Raw genomic sequence first — 18,369 nt, forward strand, 5'->3', positions numbered from 1 at the left:
GTAAACGTTGAAGAGGGTGGGACTGAGTGATGATCCTTGTGGTACTCCTAATCATTAGTTCAAAAAGGACTAAACTGAAGAGTCTACCAATCTCGATACACATCCCTGTAGAACCTTCCTGAAAGAGGTTCCAGTCCCTCAGATTTTCTAAGCACCAGTGCATATATGTACTACGGTACTGAGAGGTATAAAGGCAAACTTTCCTGGGGAGGTGGGTGAGTCGCATGTGACTCTATGAAAGATTACAGTCCCAGGTAAGTAACTTATTTTCTTACTCCAACACTGAAACGTCCATAGATTCACATGCTTGATTCAGAGTACAGAGCTATAGAAAGTGCGTTTTTCTGTAACTGCAACACATCTTGTATCATAATGGATAATATTGTATAAACATGATGGGAAGAAAGGAATGGCTCACCTTCATTAAAAAAGATGACTTAAAACCTCTTGTCTCACTGCCACATTTTTGAAGACTTATGAGTCCAGGCAGTAATGTTGTGTAAAGGTGTGTGCTTTCTTTCAGGTTGCTGCTCTGCAGCTATCTTTTAATGATTCACCAGCAAACAATGCCATGGAGGTGGACATGGCTCTTGTGGAGTGAGCACACACCTTTGTGTTGTAAGGCCGACAAGCCTTCTGATGGCAGGATAGAATGGTGTTAGCCGTCTCGATATGCTCTGTTTTGTTAGTGGTAACCCCTTTCTTGCTGCACTTCTATCTAAATAGAATTTGAAGCACCTTTTGATATCCAGCGAGTGTAGTGCTTGTCGGCTGATGGAAATAAACGACTTAAGGATCACTGGCTGATTAAGATGAGTCTGACCTGACTTAAGTAATGTACGTAGGGTTTATACATAGAATGACCCTGTCATCTCTGAACTGGGAGAAGGGCTCCTGGATGGTGAAAGCCTGAGGGCTAGGAGGAGAGCTATCTTCCAGGAGAGAAATTTGAGCTCCACTTTATGAATAGTCTTGAATGGATCTTTCATCAACTGTGAAAGTACAGTGTTGAGCTGTCAAAGCTGAGTAAGCCTCACCGGTGGAAATGTTCTGAATAATCCTTTGAGGGATTGCTTACTGAGTCTTGCAGACCTTAGTGATCGTGCTTTGTGTGATGTCTTGTAGCGAGTAATGGCTGCCAGATGTACTTTAGTGGAGGGATGAGCTGTGCCCGATTGAGCAAGGTGTAGAAGTTAAGGTAAAACCTCTTCAAGTGAAAAGAAGATGAGATGCACATTTGCTCTCTTGCACCATATGCAACACCTTTCCTCGTTAAGCGATATGTACTGTTAGTACTGTCTGCCCTTGCTCTGGCTAGTATGTCCTTGTAATCCAATGGAATTTTTAGATGTCCAAATTCGTGGAACTTGGGAGCCATTCCGATAACTGAAGAGACTTGGGGTCTTAATGTAGTACTTGTCCCTGGCTAATTGTCAGCAGAGATGGGATCGGGTTAAGTGGAATATGACTCTCCTGTGAAGGATGAGAGGCTGCATGAACCAATGCTGGAGAGGCCAGGCTGGTGCTAGGAGTATCATCTTGCAGGGTTCGTCTTTCATCTTCCTGAGGATGTTTGGGTGGAGAGGCATAGGAGGAAAGGTGTAGGTAAAGATTCCGGACCATGCAATTGAAAATGCATTCCCCCACGACCCTGATTAGGATGCCAGCTTGTGAAGAATTGGCTTTTTGTGTTGAGGGGAGTTGCGAATTTGTCTGCCCCAATGGAGGAAGATTTGATGCAATTGTTGATCCAGTTCCCACTTGTGGCAAGATGTTTGTAGTCTGCTCTAGGTGTCTACTATGGCGTTCTGGTTCCCAGGTATGTGTTCTGCAGTTAGATGTATTTTGTGATGGATGGACCATTCCCAGAGTTGTCCAGCTTCCTTGAACAATAGGTGAGATGTTGTCCTCCTTTGCTTGTTGATGTAGTGCATAGTGGTTGTATTGTGTATCCTTGGAAGGAAAGCTTGTAAAGCCGAATGCACGCCCCTTAACTCGAGCAGATTGATGTAGAAGTAACCATGGGAAAGTGGCCGTTTGCAGCTGACCTGGATATCCTGAAGGTAAGCGCCCCACCCTTCCAGGGAAGCATCTGTTGTAATGACTAAAGGTGAAGCTTGAGTTAAGAACGATAGGCCAACTGACAGATTTACAGTCAGAGGATTGATTTGTATGAGGTCGAAGGTTCCTGTAGCTTGTGCCCATTAAATGTCTTGCACTTCTTGAAGCGAGCACATCTGTACACGATAGTATGGGATTAAATGTATGCAGGATGACATTATACCCAGGAGAGATTTTTAGAGGCGAACGGAAAGTTGTTATGTTGATATAGACTTATAGAGCGCATAATCACCCAGGGGTTTCTTAGCGATATCAACGGGCGTATACCACCAGCGAGGGACGCAGAGACCCTACTCAGAGGGGCCTCCAAGAAAAGCACAGTCTTCAAATTATTCCTAAAGGGGAGGAGATTAGTTTCTTTCCGAAGTTTAACTGGAAGGCGGTTCCACGTCTGAGGGATAGAGCTAGAGAAAGCTCTACCGCCCATAGACGCAAGGTTAAACCGGGGGCAGACCAAGTTTCACTTTGGTCACTTATATCACGCCCTGCACACTGTCACTTATGTGAGCACCTGGAACTTTTTCTACGAAGTACTTAAATTACAAATAAATGAATACTGTATAAATTCCCTATGTGTTTTGCTCCTTAGCGTGAATGTACTAAACGCTTTCACCATTTAATGCGATCCTGTTGGACAGCTGTCGAACCATTGTTTGTTTATATACAGACCAAGTTACAAGCATCAGCTGACCGAAGAGTCCTACTCTGCATATAGTTGATCAATCGGTCCTTGATATAGCTAGGGGCTGAGCCGTGAATGGCCTTGTGTGCAGTACAAAGGCTTTTGAATTTGGTTCTCTGAGTAATCGGAAGCCAATGTAGGTCCTGCAATAAGGGCGTGACACGGGTTCGCCTATGTTTTAGGAAAATTAATCTGGCAGCGTCATTCATTACAACCTGGAGCCTAGCCAGGAGGTTTTTAGGTAAGCCATAATATAAAGAGTTGCCGTAATCAAGACGTGCCAGAATCAAAGCTGAGACCGCCACTCTAAGAGTGGAGAATGACAGCCGACTGACACATGTTCCCACCACAGCCGACACCTGCTGTGTCATGGATAACAAGGCATCAACCTTGATACCAAGAGTTTTTACCGCCACCGCGGGCTCAGGGAAAGGCCCCAATTCTGCCGGCCAAAACAGACCACTCCAAGGATTTGAAGCTGTGGTGACCGCTAAGACTTCAGTTTTGTCAGGGTTCATTTTTTGTGAATTAGCCGACATCCAGTTGATGGTAAACTTGAGAATGTCTTGGTCAATCTGGATCAGAATTTGAGTATCGTCGGCGTAATTATAAACCCTGCAGTCCATCTAGTTCAGTGTTGCTAGCAGGGGCTGCAAATAGATATTAAAAAGCAGAGGTAATAAAGCTGAACCCTGGGGCACTCCACATGTCAGCATGGCTGGATTGGACACTAGATCCGCTATTTGGACTCGCTGGGAGCGTTCCCTAAGAAAGGAAGTCAGCCAGGCCAAAGCTGTGCCCTGGATCCCTAGCTCCTTGATCCGCGATAATAGCTGGCCATGATCAACGGTATCAAACGCCGCGGATAAGTCCAATAAGACCAGAGCACACAGAATTTTCTTATCAGCCCTGAGTCTCAAGTCATCCAGCACAGAAAGCATGACCAATTCCGTGCTGTGATGGGCTCTGAACCCAGCCTGATTGGGCTCAAGGAGATGATTAGACTCTAGGAAGCAAGTAAGAGAATATAGAACATGCTGTTCTAGAATTTTTGCCAGAAAAGGCAGCTGAGAGATTGGCCTGAAGTTCTTTAAATTTTTAGGATCTGCGCCTGGTTTCTTAAGAAGCGGAACCACCTGGGCTTCCTTAAAATTAGAAGGGACAAGTCCCATTTCCAAAGAACGCCACTTTACCCTCCATACCCGGCCATGCTAACTTAAAATTTTTAGGAGGGCAGGGATCAGCTGGAGAGCCTGATTCCACCCGTCCTACCAGGGTGGACAGAAGCTCCTTGGTGAGGGGGGGCAGACTAGTCAAAAAGTTTGTCGGCCTAGGGGGAGGGGAAGGAGGCTCGATTGAACAGAGCAGGTTTGGGGTATGACTGATTTCTGTCATCAGATCATTTATCTTGCCCAAGAAAAAAGTTTGAAAATCATGGCAATCCTTTTGACTAAAGGTCGGTTTTTGCAGCCTAGACGTCCTCAAATCATTTAGGACCCTGAACACTTCTTTCTTCGGGTTGGCAGCCTCCGTAATTGTCGCCTAATAAAATTCGGCCTTCCTTAAACGGATGGCTTTTTTGTATGCAGCGAACTTCTGTACATAAGCAGAAAGGGCACTGGGTTCGTGAGACTTGCGCCATGCTCTCGCACATTGGCGGAGAACTTGTTTTTGTTTCGAGAGCATTATTAAACCAAGGTATCCTCTTACCCTTGTCTACCAGTTTGATTTTATGGGCTGGTGCCACTACCTCGATGGCATCCCTAAGTTTAAACAACAGGATAGTGCTCTCAGTCTCCAAGTCGTCCTTCATGGGTAAATGGTTATCCGAATGTAATAGGATGGCTGTCAGGTCGGTCGCTTTGACCTGCATCCAACTACGCAGTGTTTTCCATTCCTGCTTAGCTTTTGATCTTCTTGTGAAGAGTGGATATTGGCCTTCAATTAGATAGTGGTCTGACCAGGAGCATGGAGAGATAACTAAGGACCTATAAGTGAGCAGGTTGACCAAACTAGATCTAATATGTTGTTTTTCTCATGTGTAGGCCCACACACCATCTGGCTAAGTCCCAAAGATGTTAAAACCTCTTCTAAATGTTTTGTCTGGCCGTCCTTCGGGGTTACTTCCCAGTGAAAATTAAAATCCCCGAGCACCACCAATCCTTCATAACGGGTGCGAAAATCGTGAACTAATTTTAAAAAAAAAGGCTCCATAAACCTAAATGTAGTTTTAGGTGGACGGTAAACTAAAAGGAATACCACACAGTCTGTAGGGGAGCAAAAGTTAACTCCCAATACATCTGCGCCTTCAAAACATTCAGAGCATAGGATTTCGGTTTTCAATGTGTCATTAAAAAGGAAAGCTACGCCCCCCCCTCATATTATTAGGCGGATTAGCATAAATAGCAGTAAAATTAGGGGTAAGGCCGCCACCAAATCAGGCATAGAAGACTCATTCAGCCACGATTCAGTGACACAGAGGAGGTCCAGGCTTTCCTCTTGCAAAAGCGAGAAGACCTCAAGGCAGTGCCTCTGTAATGAGCGGGTATTAAGCAGTGAGAACCTGCACCCTTGACCGTCCGCCTGTTTTAAAGGATTTACCGGTAAGGGGGCAGTAGTTGCCTTCTTAGAAATTACTTGTGGTTTCAGCAGCCCCTCCGTAAAGTTTTGCTATCACTCTGTCGGGTAGCAAATGGACTACATACTTCAAGGAAAGCAGCCCCTGCTTAGAATATACAAAGGGAGGGCCAGGGGTCCTGGCCCCGGACCCGGCCTGGCGCGGACGGGTGTAGACGGGCTCGCCTTTGCCGCGCCCGAGCCGGCATTCCCAGAAGTAGTGTTCACAGAGGAAGGCCCGCCTTCTCCGTCCCTGGAAGTGTGTCACTCCCAGGGGAGACTCGGCTATTGGTCGAAAGAGCCCTCCACTCAAGCGGCACAAGCCGTGGTGGACCGGGGCCAATGACTGCTGGGGTACGTGGCAGAGAGCACCAGAGGAGGAGCAAACGCCGAGTAAGTCAGGAGAGGGAATTTCCTAATAAAAAATCCTAACACTAAACAGTAAGCAAATTTAAAACAGTGTGCAGCTCTGATCAAAATTTAAAACGAGGTGAACAATAATGTGCAAACTAGCAGCTCTGACATGAATAAAATGAAGAATGTGCAAATAAGCAACCAGGGAGCTCTGAGCAAAGCAGCTAGCACCTCACCAAGTAAGCGCCTTTTTTTGTATTAGCCTTGCTAAAGTCATCAGTTTTTGTTGCCTCTCTGTTTTGGGGCGTGCTCGGTTTAGCGTTGTGTCCAGCATGGCTCCTTGGAACGTTTTCCTTTGTGACAGTTGAAGAACAAATTTGTCCAGTTAGAGTGAGGCCTAGCTCGTTGAACAGGTGTATGCAGGCTACAGTGGTAGTCTTTGCAGCCTGGTTGGAAGGAGTCTTGACCAACCACTCGAGCTAGGGGAAGACCTGATGTGTCTGTTGTCTGAGGAAGGGCACTACAGGTCTAAAGCACTTTGTAAAAAATGCAGGGGTGGATATGAGACCGAAGCGTAGCACCCGGAACTGATGGTGACTGCCGCATACTATGAACCTGAGCAATTTCCTGTGTTTCAGATGGATGAGGGTATGGAAATATGCGTATGACAACTCTTCTTTGTTGAGGAGTTGCAATATATCTTGCAATGTAGCCATACCGAACAACTGCTTTTTGAGGTATTTGTTGAGGTTACTTAAATCTAGAATTGGTCTCCACTGCTTTGACTTCTTGTAACATCAGAAGATACAGTAATAGAAACTTTTTCCTCTCTGTGATAGAGGAACGCTCTCTATAGCACACTACTTGAGCATGGTTTTGACCTACCACTTGAGAAGGTGTAGATGTCTTGGACTGATGAGATCGGGTTGGGGAAGTTGTCTGTTTAAATTCCAATGTGTGTCCTAATCGACCCAGATCTCAAACCCATTGGTCAGTTGTTATCTGTTTCCAGCGCTGCAAATGATTGGTTATTCTCTCTGCAACCCTAGGTGGAAAAGGGAGGGGAGTAGCCGGTGCCTGGAAGAAGTAATTGTTGGCAGTTGGTATCCTTGCCTTGTCTGTATTTTCCTCTTGAAGGAAGTCTGTTATTGGCTGCCGATGGTGGTTGTCGTTGCTGGTATTGGGACCAAAATTGTTGGTAGTGGAGGAATATGTGGAATAGCGGTACATTTGGTATACCCCACTATAAGATGCTTGCCCTCTTTCTCGAGTGCCACGAAAGGGCATCTTTTTGTATTGCAAGGTCCCCAATGATTTGGGGTGTCCATATCAGTCTTAATTGCCTGGAAAGCATCATTGATGTGTTGGCTAAACAAAGCTTCTCCATAAAAAGGTAATCTAGTATCTCGGTCTGTACTTCCGTCCTGAAGGTGGTAGCTTTAAGCCATCCTTGATGGCGTAATACCGCTGTCCCAGCTAGGTGCCTGAATCTAGTGGTGGCAATATTCATGGCACAATCAATTATTTTGGATGATGTGCTCTCACCTTCTAGCACAGCTACAGTTACAGGTAACTTATTTCCTTGTGACAGGCATTTCTGTAGATTCAATGGAGTTGGCTGTTCTGAAAAGTTCTTAGTAGTTATAGGTATTGGCACCCTGAATGGGTCCACTGCACACAGTTTCAGACATACTTTTGCGTGGCGGTCTGTTCCGTGGCTATGCCAAATTTGGACTCCTTATGTTGTCATGCCATTTTCCATACCTCAAGAAATGTAACATTTTGAAGTCTGTGATTCATTATTTTATGGTAAAGATGTCACTACTTAGTAAACCGAATTCAAAGTTTGTGTTACTCTGAACATTTTCATTCATTCGTAGTAATATTAGCAAGCAATACAGACTAGATAATTACATAATGTGTTAAATGCGTCGCCTCCGAAAACGACTTTCTGTGACTGAGGAAAACTCATATGAGACTACAAATAAATGTGATTGCGTTCACATTTGTTAGATGCTTGATAATATTGAAGGGATCACAATGCACTGCAGCACTTGTTTTTAACTTCGTGTTTAAAACTGAAACCTCATATCAGTTTTTTATCGATTTCGGTACTATTCACAACGTTTTGATGGCCGTCGCTCCAACTAGGCCGTGCTACCTCATACCTGTACTATAAATATTTGTTTTTTTGCATGTACATGAACTTGATGATCTACCTACCTACTTTCCCCCTTGTTCCCCTACCCTTCCACCTGCCTGTGTAAAGCGCTCTGTTATCTGCAAAGATCTTGTTCGCGCTATATAAAACTCTCTAAATAAATAAATAAATAAACATAATTATAAGTAGGTGACTGGTGACTGCACACGATCACACTGTTTATCATTATCTATAATGAATGTTATGTTATATTCTGCTGGGCATTCAACACTACTGCAAAAGATTAAATGAAACACTAAAAATGATACTTTTTTTCCCTCTTAGATATCGGCACGAGTTTAAATCAAATGAATTGTGGACCGAAATCAAGGTTGTGCTGGATGCTTTTGCCGAACCCTTGACCAACCTTTTTAAGGTATGGCATGTTGAACCATATTTGGCGTTTTTATTCTGACAATTAGGACCAAAGTCTGACTTTGCACACTGTACCTACACCACCTCAACTATCCCTACTTTTGTACTACTGATGCACCTGTGTGACTATACATCCTGTACTCACCTACCTCAACAATGCACACCTTTATGTTATCTCCTAAAACACGTTAAGCACGCTTAAACAAGTATATGCTCACTTTTGTACTTTTATATTATTGGCGCAACTGTTTGACTATGCACCTTGTACAGACATTACCTCACCTGCGACCTACCTCCTGTTTTTTTTTTTGTTTGTTTTTTTGACCTACCTATGTAACTATGCACCTTGTACCTATCTACCTCAACTATGTAACTATGCACATGTACTTGACTATCACCCCCGTGCCATTGTAAAGCGCTCTGATATCTGCAAAGATCTTGTTCGCGCTATATAAAACTTTCAAAATAAATAAATATTAGCTAGTATCAGCAATCTGTTTTAGCTTCACATAATAGTATGCAATTCATTGACTTTTTGGCATTATGGAGTTAAGCTGTCTGTATATTTTTTGAAATCTAGTTTTCCCCAACATTTCCTTTTTTCATACTTTTTATTTTCAGTGCTACAGCTATTCACATGTTCTGTCCATCACTTTTGAAGCCCTTTGACATCTGAAGCCCCATGCCTTCTAGTAAATATTTGCTGCTGCCTTAATCCTGAGAGGGCTAGCAGTGGATTTCTCCTTGGTCTCATGATGCCTTCTGAGCTGACCTTATTAAAATATTTCTTAAAACTTATTTCTAAAGGTTAGCTTTGATCATGCATCCTCTTCTAATTAAATGGTAAATCATTTTAATTTTAAATATTAGTCCTAAGTCAATAATTGAAGCAGATTTTCAGTGCTTTTTGTAGTTTGGTATTTGGACAAACCTTTATGATTTTGTGGCAGAGTGTCATTTAGAGACAGTGGGCAGTGCCACTAACTATTCTAGGGAAATGGTAACAGTAAAAGAGATTAAAATGAAACTTTATTATCGTCGGTGAGTATGGACCTATTGTGATGAACCTTTCTGTATACCATTAAACACGCTTTTATTCATTAGGTCTTATTTTCAGAAGATTCTCTGATCCTCTGTAACTAAATGGTCTGGCCATTAAATACCGTTTTCAGACCTATAATGCATGCTAATTTCCTTACCAAATGTAAATGGTATACAGTTATAGATCTCTTCCAACTGTGATAGACATCTTCACATATTTGACTCTTAAATGACAAAAGAGGAGTAGTACCGATTTGAGATCGTCTGACCAGCCCCTCATTTCCTCAGAACTGGCTCACTCGCAGCCACAATTAAGCCATCTCCCTCTGATCACTTAGTTATCGTCATGATCACAATACAATCTTCTTCTCATCCACCTGAACAGTCATGCCTAAAAGCTAAATATATTCTGACGCTGTCCCTGTCCTACACTCTCCACCTGCTGGAAATCTTTGCATGCTCTTCAATTCTGGCATGCAAGAGAACTCCTTATATCCCATATGCTAGGCTTGTTCCTGCTACTCATTGTGTGGAAAATCCACACACATTTCTATTTCAAACCATGAACTCTCGTCACACCTCAGTGAGCAAGAAAGATTACCCTAACAGTCTTCTGGTTTTGCTACCTCCTTTGTTTTCCCGCTTACCTTGACCTTCCTAAATTATTTTCCTGTGTCTTCCAAAATCTCTGTGAGCACCATACTTCCTGTCGTAGAAATCAGTTTGATTAACTATATCCCATTCTGCGTCTAAAATATAAATTGCTCATCTTGATCTTGAATGATATCCGCCGAACAAACCACTCAGTTTCTCATTCTTAACTCCCAAACCCAGTCTCCTAAACCTAAACATCAGTACCTCCTAAACATCCATAACTGTACTTTGTTTGTAATCCTTGAGTTTGTCTTCCTGCTTGAAATGACTTCTCCTCTGAAATACGCGATTTTAGTCTTCCTCACCACACTAATTAGCTAATCTCCGCTTTGAAGGTGGCTGTCAATAAACTCACTTACCTTATGTATTTTACTGTCCTATAGTCTAAATGCTTCTCAGTACTTTTAACATTTTATTTTTATATATTTGATTACTTATGTTGTAAGCATTCCTGCTACCATCAAATGAATAGCTGTTTGCAAATGCACGCTGAATGCTAGTAGCAGGCCATTTGTACACACGCATCCCTCTGTCTTTTAAGTTTTTGTTGATCAGTGAGTTCAGTGGTGAGCCTTTGTCAACCCATTATAACTACTTAACTGGGTGCTGAAGAAGGTAACCCAGTATTTATTTGACTGACTGGTAGATTGGTATAAGTTCACAGCAGGAAGCTAAATCTGAAAAACGAATTTTAAAGTGCACAAAATAAGCTTTAAACCAGTTACTACATACAAATGACTCTGCAGTAAGGCATGCACAGTGATTCCTACGGTATGTACTCTGCCCTACAATAAATTGCTTCATTCTGGCAAAATGTTGTTATACTATTTGCTATAGTAGCGTTATTAGTAGATCTAGGCACTCCGAGTGATGGTGTGTGTTGCAGAACTATATGCAGGGCACCTTCGAGGAGTGTCCACTCATGTGAACAAAAAACATAGCAGTGCTCCCATTTCTTGGGCAGCAGAGGGGGATCTAATGGTCCAGGACTAATTTACCTCATCTGAGTTTCCATAAGTATTCCTCTCCATACCCACATAACATTTAATTACTTTGCCTTCTATGCTTCTAATACACTTCCACTGTTCTTTTTAACTTGACCCCTCTCTGAGTTGTTGGAGCACTTGATTAGACAGACGTTTATGCTTCTAGCATCACCGGTATTGTACTAACTCTTCCTGAAACTGTTGTATGCCCATTGCCACCAAGAATATAAACAACACTCCAGCAACATAGCAAAGAGTTGGAGCCCTGCTTAATAAATTAAAGCTAGAACAAATGTCGAATTGCACACAATTGATTCATTAAAGTCTTTGAAACCAGAGCAGGTTGTAGGAATAAATCCTGTTGTAGGAAGGATAAAATGTTATGTAGAAATCCCGTCAAATAGACATCTACATTATTGTACCAGAAAAAGCTTGCTGAAACATCTTTTGGAGAGTCAACAAAATCACTGAATTAGTCAAGACCCTTTTAAAGAAATTGCAAAACAAATCCAATGTAAATGGCCATTCTCAAATGCTAAGGTATGCTAAAAGTGAGGGATGGCGTGCTTGAATTATTCTCCGCTACTGGTAATTACTCTGTACAGCATCATCCAATGTCATCATTATTTTGCACTCCATGCCCTCAGTTTGGACCCAGCCATGTGCACTTCAGTCTTGACACTACAATGGGAGCACTCCAGCTCGACCTGCCAGGCCAGGTCCTTTCTTTTTTTTTTTTTTTAAACCTTTATTTATGAAATGCACGTTACACAGCGTCTGCCTACAACCCCTCAGGGCTGGCCGCTATGACACATATTGAAAGAATAAAACAGGACAGTACACTTTTGAGGCGATCACTGAGTGCACATTATAGTGTGGAGCATAAAACAGTACTTAAAGGATATCGAAGGTTTAATTTTGTGATTTTTGTCGAAAGAAAACAACAAACACAAACACATGGCATTATACTGGCAAGGGTCATAAGAGGGGGGGGGAAAGGGGAAGGAGTACATATATGAAGGAACAAATCTGACATGGGGGGGTGACCATGGAGGAAGAAAGGATACAGGTAATATAGGAAACAAAAACGGAACGCCAATCACGGGGAGGAGGGGATAGGAACGTCCTAATCGAGCGGAGGGGAACAAATATCACCACGGTATGAATTCCACTGTGCCCAAACCCTGGACCATTTTCTGGGGTGACCCCGTGCCTCGTACACCGTTTTTTCTCGAAACATGCACCAGTCCATGTTGTCTTTCCAGGCACTGAGCCGTGGTGGCCTGGCGGAGCCCCAGAGCTGAGCTATGTCCCTCTTGGCAACCATGTTGCCCAGAGTGACCCAGAACGTCTGAGCCGCAGTACAGTCCGTAGGCTCCCACACATTGAGCAAGCAGCGCCGTGCCTCAGGACGGAGGGGGACTCCAGTGACACATCCCATCACATCATGCACCCTGGACCAGAAGGACGAGACAACCGGACATTCCCATAGGAGATGGAAAAAAGTACCGTCCATACCACACCCACGCCTACACCGTCCATCCGTCGCAAGCCCCATTCGCACCAGTCGCATACCAGTTACATACACACGGTGGAGGATCTTTAGTTGAACAAAACTAAGTCGGGCCGGAATAGCCACTTCCTTAGGCAAACAGCCGACTGCCAATCCTCATCGTCTAATTCAAGCCCGTCCGCCGTCCAGGAAGCACGAAGTTTCCCCAGCTGGTCAGCCCTGTTGTTAATGAGCTTCTTATATATTAAGGAAATCGTACTATCGGGGACGTGGCCGTCTACGATACGATCCTCCAGTGGGGAGGATTGAGGAATATCAGTCCCGGGGGGAAAGGCGGAGGACAAGGCATGCCGAACCTGCATATACCGAAAATGCTCCCTATCATCAAGCTGATATTCCAGTTTTAGGGCTTCAAAGGTCTTCACAGTGCCCCTGGCCCAAAGATCCTCCACCTTACTGATCCCAATCATGTCCCACCTGTCAAACCCTTTCGTCTGCCAAAGGTTGCCCAATCGATCAGAGTCGTACAGTGGGGTCATACGCGTCAGCTTGCCACTCCAGCCCGTAGCCACAGTTGCATCCCTCCAGGCCTGCACCGCACACTTCGTAGGACCCGTAAGGACACGGATTGGTGACTTCGAGTACAAAGCCCTATTGAAGTTGCCACCGGGCAGTAAAAACTTGTCCAGGGCAAAGGCAGGAGCGGGTTCTGATGAATACGTTACGTGGTTAATGGCGCTCAGGTGCGCGGCCCAGTAGTATCGTTTGATATCTGGCAGAGCAATACCGCCGTCGTACCAGGGAAGGGTGAGCTTAGACAGTGCGATACGGGCACGTCCGTCCCAGATCAATTGCCGCTGTAGACTTTCGATCTCGCGGAAGTAGCGAGCAGGGACCGGGTCGAAGAAATTCTGCAATGCATAGAGAAATCGAGGGAGCGACATCATTTTGAAGAGCGCCGCTCGGCCCAGCGCAGACAAGGGCAATTCACGCCATCGCCTCACATCCTGTTTAAGACGACGGAGCGGAGCATAAAGATTCCGTTCATAACGCACCGCAGAAACCGTGGAGACATAGATCCCCAAATACTTAAAACAGTCATCCGCCACCAGAATTGGAAACCTACGGGGCAGCGGCGGCAGAACCCCGGCTATGATACAAACACAGGATTTGGTCCAATTGATGACCAATCCGGAGTTCTTACCAAAGGATGTAAGAACGTCGAAGAGCACGTTCAAGGACTTTTGAGGGGAAGTAAAATAAAGGAGGATGTCGTCGGCATACAGTGAGACGCGATCTTCCAGATCTGGCGCCCACCGGATCCCTTTAATCGAGGGTTCCCACCGGAGCCACGCCGCGAGGGGTTCAAGCGCCAGCGCAAACAAAAGCGGGGAAAGCGGACATCCCTGACGGGTGCCGCGTCCCAACGGGAAGGGGTCAGAGCTTCTGCCATTCACCACGACCTGGGCCAGCGGTTGTTCATAAAGAAGCCTCACCCACGCAATAAAGTTAGGGCCAAAGCCAAACTTGGAGAGGGCCGCCCAAAGATAAGGCCATTCAATGGTGTCAAAAGCCATCGTAGCGTCTAGGGAGGCCACCACAGCAGGCTCCGTGAGAGTTGCAGCTCTCGCGAGAACACCATGAAGCCTACGCAGGTTAAGGGCCGTGTTCCTATGTGGTATGAAGCCGGATTGATCCGGATGAATCAGGTCACAGATCACCGTCAACAACCGATTGGCCAGAACCTTGGCAAGGATTTTAGGTTCCGCGTTTAGCAGGGAAATGGGGCGATAGGAGGTACAGCGATCACGAGGTTTGCCATCCTTATAAATGACCACTATAGTGGCTAGGCGCTGTTCAAGCGGGAGGACTCCAGCCTCGAACGCGTCTAGAAACATGGTCCGCAAATGGGCGGCCATCTTGTCTGGTCGAAGTTTGTAAAGCTCGATAGTTAAACCATTGGGCCCCATCGCCTTACCCGAGCGCAAGGATCTGACAGCGAGGGCAATCTCATCCACCGTAAAGGGAGCTTCCAGAGCCAGACCCTCCTCCTCCGAGACACAAGGAAGAGCTATATCACGCAACAGTAGACGGGAATCAGCCTCATCACGGTCACTCACCGGGGTGTAAACCTTCCGGAAATGATCAACAAAACAATCCACAATCTCACCGGGGTCAGACACACATTCACCAGACTCACGAACAATGACGGGTACAACACGATTCGCCCTTTCAGCCTTATCCAGCCACGCAAGCAGTTTGCTGGCCTTGTCACCCACGTCATACAGTCGGCCCAACTGATTCGCTCGCATCAACTTAGCAGCATCAGTCACACAAGCCTTGTAATCCGCCTGTTTCAACTCTAGAGTATGTAAAAGCGCAGGCGTGTCATCCCCACCCAGCTCACTTTCAAGTGCTGTAATTTCAGTCTCAAGGGCCAGCACGGCCTCCCTCTTAGCTCTCCATTCAGCAGCAATAAGAGACAGTGCGGATCCCCGAATGACCGTTTTAAAGGCCTCCCAGAGAACCGTAGGGGAGGTCACCGAACCCACATTTTCATCGAAATAACAATCAATAGCCTTCACCAAATCGGAGCGGAGCCGGGGGTTCCGAAAGTGCCAGGGGGGGACAGGGGGAACTCTGTTACCAGAAAGACCACCCACAGAGACCTTAATCAGCAAGGGGGAATGGTCCGAGATACCCCGGGGGAGATGACAAACTTCCTGTACCAAGGATAGGGTAGAAGCCAGCATAAAAAAATAGTCTATCCGAGAGAGGCTGCCATGCGCACCAGAGTGGAAGGTATACTGCGTTTGGGAGGGGTGCAGCGAACGCCAAACATCAACCAGACCAAATGTTTCAGCCATATCATGGAGCCTCATCTGGGACTGCGGCAGAACTCTAGGGAGCAGTCGATCACATTCGCCAGACATCACAGAGTTAAAATCCCCACCCATGATCAGCAAACCATCGGGGAGACCAAGAAGAGTCTTGCCAAGATCGGCATATGTGGTTGCCTGCAGCCCCGGGGGGATATAAACAACCATTAACACAATTGGCTTCCCCTCCCATCTCCCCGAGACAGCAGCATATCGTCCCCGATCATCTAAGACAACATCATCAATCTCAAGGGCCAGGGAGGATTTAACCATTATACCCACTCCCCGGGAGCCGGAGGTGAAACCAGAGTGGGCGGCCAATCGGTAGCCCCGACGGTCAAGAGCTTTACAGGCATTACCAATCAAGTGGGTTTCTTGAAGGAACACAACATCGGGGGCATGACGTCTTATAAATTGTAACACAATGCCACGTTTAATCCTGTCACCCAAACCATTGACGTTCCAAGAAAGAACCTTCATCTCACCCCCATCCCAGGAAGCATGACCCAACCCAACCCCCTCCCGTAACCATAGATCCAGAATGCTTGCAATCAGTAATATACCATGAAAAGAGAGGAACAACAAGAAACACACAACACAACCGTATCCCCACCAACCACCCCCCAACCAAGAACCCGTTACAACGCCCCCCACCCTGCACCCCTGCTGACTAAAGAGCCACCCCAAACTGCAGTGTGCCTGTCGCCCCATCTGATCTACACAAAGAAACCCCCGAGGAGGAAGGGAGAAACCACCCGCACCACCACGGGCACAATCCTAAAGCATACAATATAGGTTACTCTGCAAAGTTCACAGTCTCAAGCCGGACCTCTGGGGCCACAAGTTAAACCTGGGCCGTCGCACCACCTTCCGCGCCGCCGGGGCCTCCGCTCTCGGTGTCATCGTTTGGCAAAGAGTCCAACCAGTCACTAGCACGATCAGGCTGATCGAAAAAATAGGCACGGTCTCTGTATTCAATCTGCAGGCGAGCAGGAAACAGCATTGCGTATTTCAGTCCCAAATCCCTCAGGCAACGCTTTACTCCAAGAAAACCAGAACGTTGCCGTTGCACTTGGGGAGTGAAATCAGGATGAATCGAGACAGTTATCGTACTTCAACGGGCCGTGTTTACGAGCGGCCTGAAGGATAGCGTCTCTGTCCCGAAAGTGAAACAGCCTAGCAATGATAGGCCCCGGGGGGCCCCCCGGCTTCACCTGACCACCTGGGAAGCGATAGGCACGCTCGACCGCAAAAACCTTGCTGAGACCTGCGGGAGCGAGTTTAGCGACAATGAGTTCCTCGACCAGTAGATCGATCGAGGCAGCACCATTGTCTTCCGGCACTCCGACCAAGCGTATGTTCCGCCGGGCCCTATTATCGTAGTCCTCCATGCGTTTGAGCAAAAGGTCGTGCGAGGAACGCAAATTCCCTATCTGACTGTGCCTCCGCCATATCTGTCACCAAACTCTGTTTTTAAGTCCAATGCCTTGACCCTCTCGTTCGTCTTGGCCAGATCTGCACGAATAAGAGTAACATCCACCGCCACCGTGTCTATCTTGGACACGATGGCCTCGTATTGTTGACTCATATCGGCCTTGAGGCCAGGAATGGCGGCCAACAGGTCCTGAAGGGACACTTCTGAGGAAGACGACATGTCTGTCTTCGGGTCCTCCAAGCCACGACTGGCGGCGCCGGGGGAACCTCTCGGTCGGGTATAGCGCTCGATCATGTTGGACTGGATCGACCCCCCGCGAGTATTGGTCTTCCTGCGCTTCTCCGCATCGGGTTTCGTCGCCATGATGTATTCAGCACCGGCCAGGGACACCCGGGTGCCGCCGAATGAGAACGATTCTTGAACCCCAAAAGTCTAGATTCGCAAGAAAATGTCACGGGCCACCTAGCCGGCACCGAGAGAGAAAGCATTCTCAGTGAGAGCAGCAGACCCGGATGAAGTAGCAGGTCCGGATGAAGTAGCAGGTCCCAAGGAGTCCGAGACGGCTGGAAACCGAAAGTGAAAGTGGCACACCACCGGTGGAGCAGATGCCAGGCAGCCGTTGTTGTTGCATTACAGCTCGGCCATACTAGGCAGCAGAGACCCCGGTCACGTCGGGGGTTAGGCCAGAAAGTTGAAGACTATGTAAAAATGGTCCCCGAGGTCCGATTTCGGCCAAAAAAGGATCGACGGTATCAGTGAGAGTAGCACTTCGAAAGCCCGTCTAAGTGACCAGGATAACTGCAGGATGAATCAAGAAGGGCGGCGCGGGTCTCAGGAGCTCTCTGCTCACGCGACCATCTTGGATGCCCGCGTAGCTCCTCCTCCCGCCAGGTCCTTTCTTAATCAGAATGTAAACAATCCAGGATCGGTTTCGCGGGGGCCTTTTGCCAGGTTTAGCTCCTCAATAGCTGGCATAAGACTTACTCATTAACCTACACCAAATTGCAAAATTTCAATCAAAAAAATGTGCCTTTAGGTAACTTTGCCTTCATTTAGTATACCAGTATCTACAGCTATTAGGCCAGTTCTGCTAGAGGCAATTGCAAAAAAACTTTGCCAGCAACATTGAGAAATAATTACGTATCTTGCCCCTGTTCCAACATGCAGAGCTAACATTTCTCTTTTAAACGAGACTGCAACCCAGCTAAAGGCATTAATCTAAGCTAATGGCCCCTCTTGAATATCCTTACTGGGGCAAAGGTGTTAGGAAGCGAGGTAGTTGACAGCAGGGAAACCACAGAGACAAGTTATCCCTTCCACATGACTGCAAGCTTCATATCGGCTAGAAAAATATCCACTCCTTCCCAAAATCTCCACTCATTCACACGTGAAGAGCGGGTGGGAGACCTTGATGAAAGACCAAATGCAACTGTTTTACCTTTTGAATCCCACAGAATATCTGGGGTAACTTTCCCAACGATTGATCCGGTTGTCTTTCCTCAAATTCGTTAAG

General features: G+C 46.2%; 1 protein-coding gene across 1 annotated transcript in view; it reads left to right on the top strand.

Annotated features, from left to right (window-relative positions):
• Positions 1 to 18,369, top strand: part of CSE1L (chromosome segregation 1 like) — a 276,453-nt gene that overhangs the window by 63,230 nt on the left and 194,854 nt on the right. Inside the window, exon 6 of the mRNA XM_086932619.1 lies at positions 8,259 to 8,349. Coding sequence (XP_086788745.1) covers positions 8,259 to 8,349 — 91 coding nt within the window. The remainder of the gene's footprint in view (positions 1 to 8,258; positions 8,350 to 18,369) is intronic.

Source organism: Lissotriton vulgaris, chromosome 7 (assembly GCF_964263255.1).
Source record: "Lissotriton vulgaris chromosome 7, aLisVul1.2, whole genome shotgun sequence".
NCBI lineage: Eukaryota > Metazoa > Chordata > Amphibia > Caudata > Salamandridae > Lissotriton > Lissotriton vulgaris.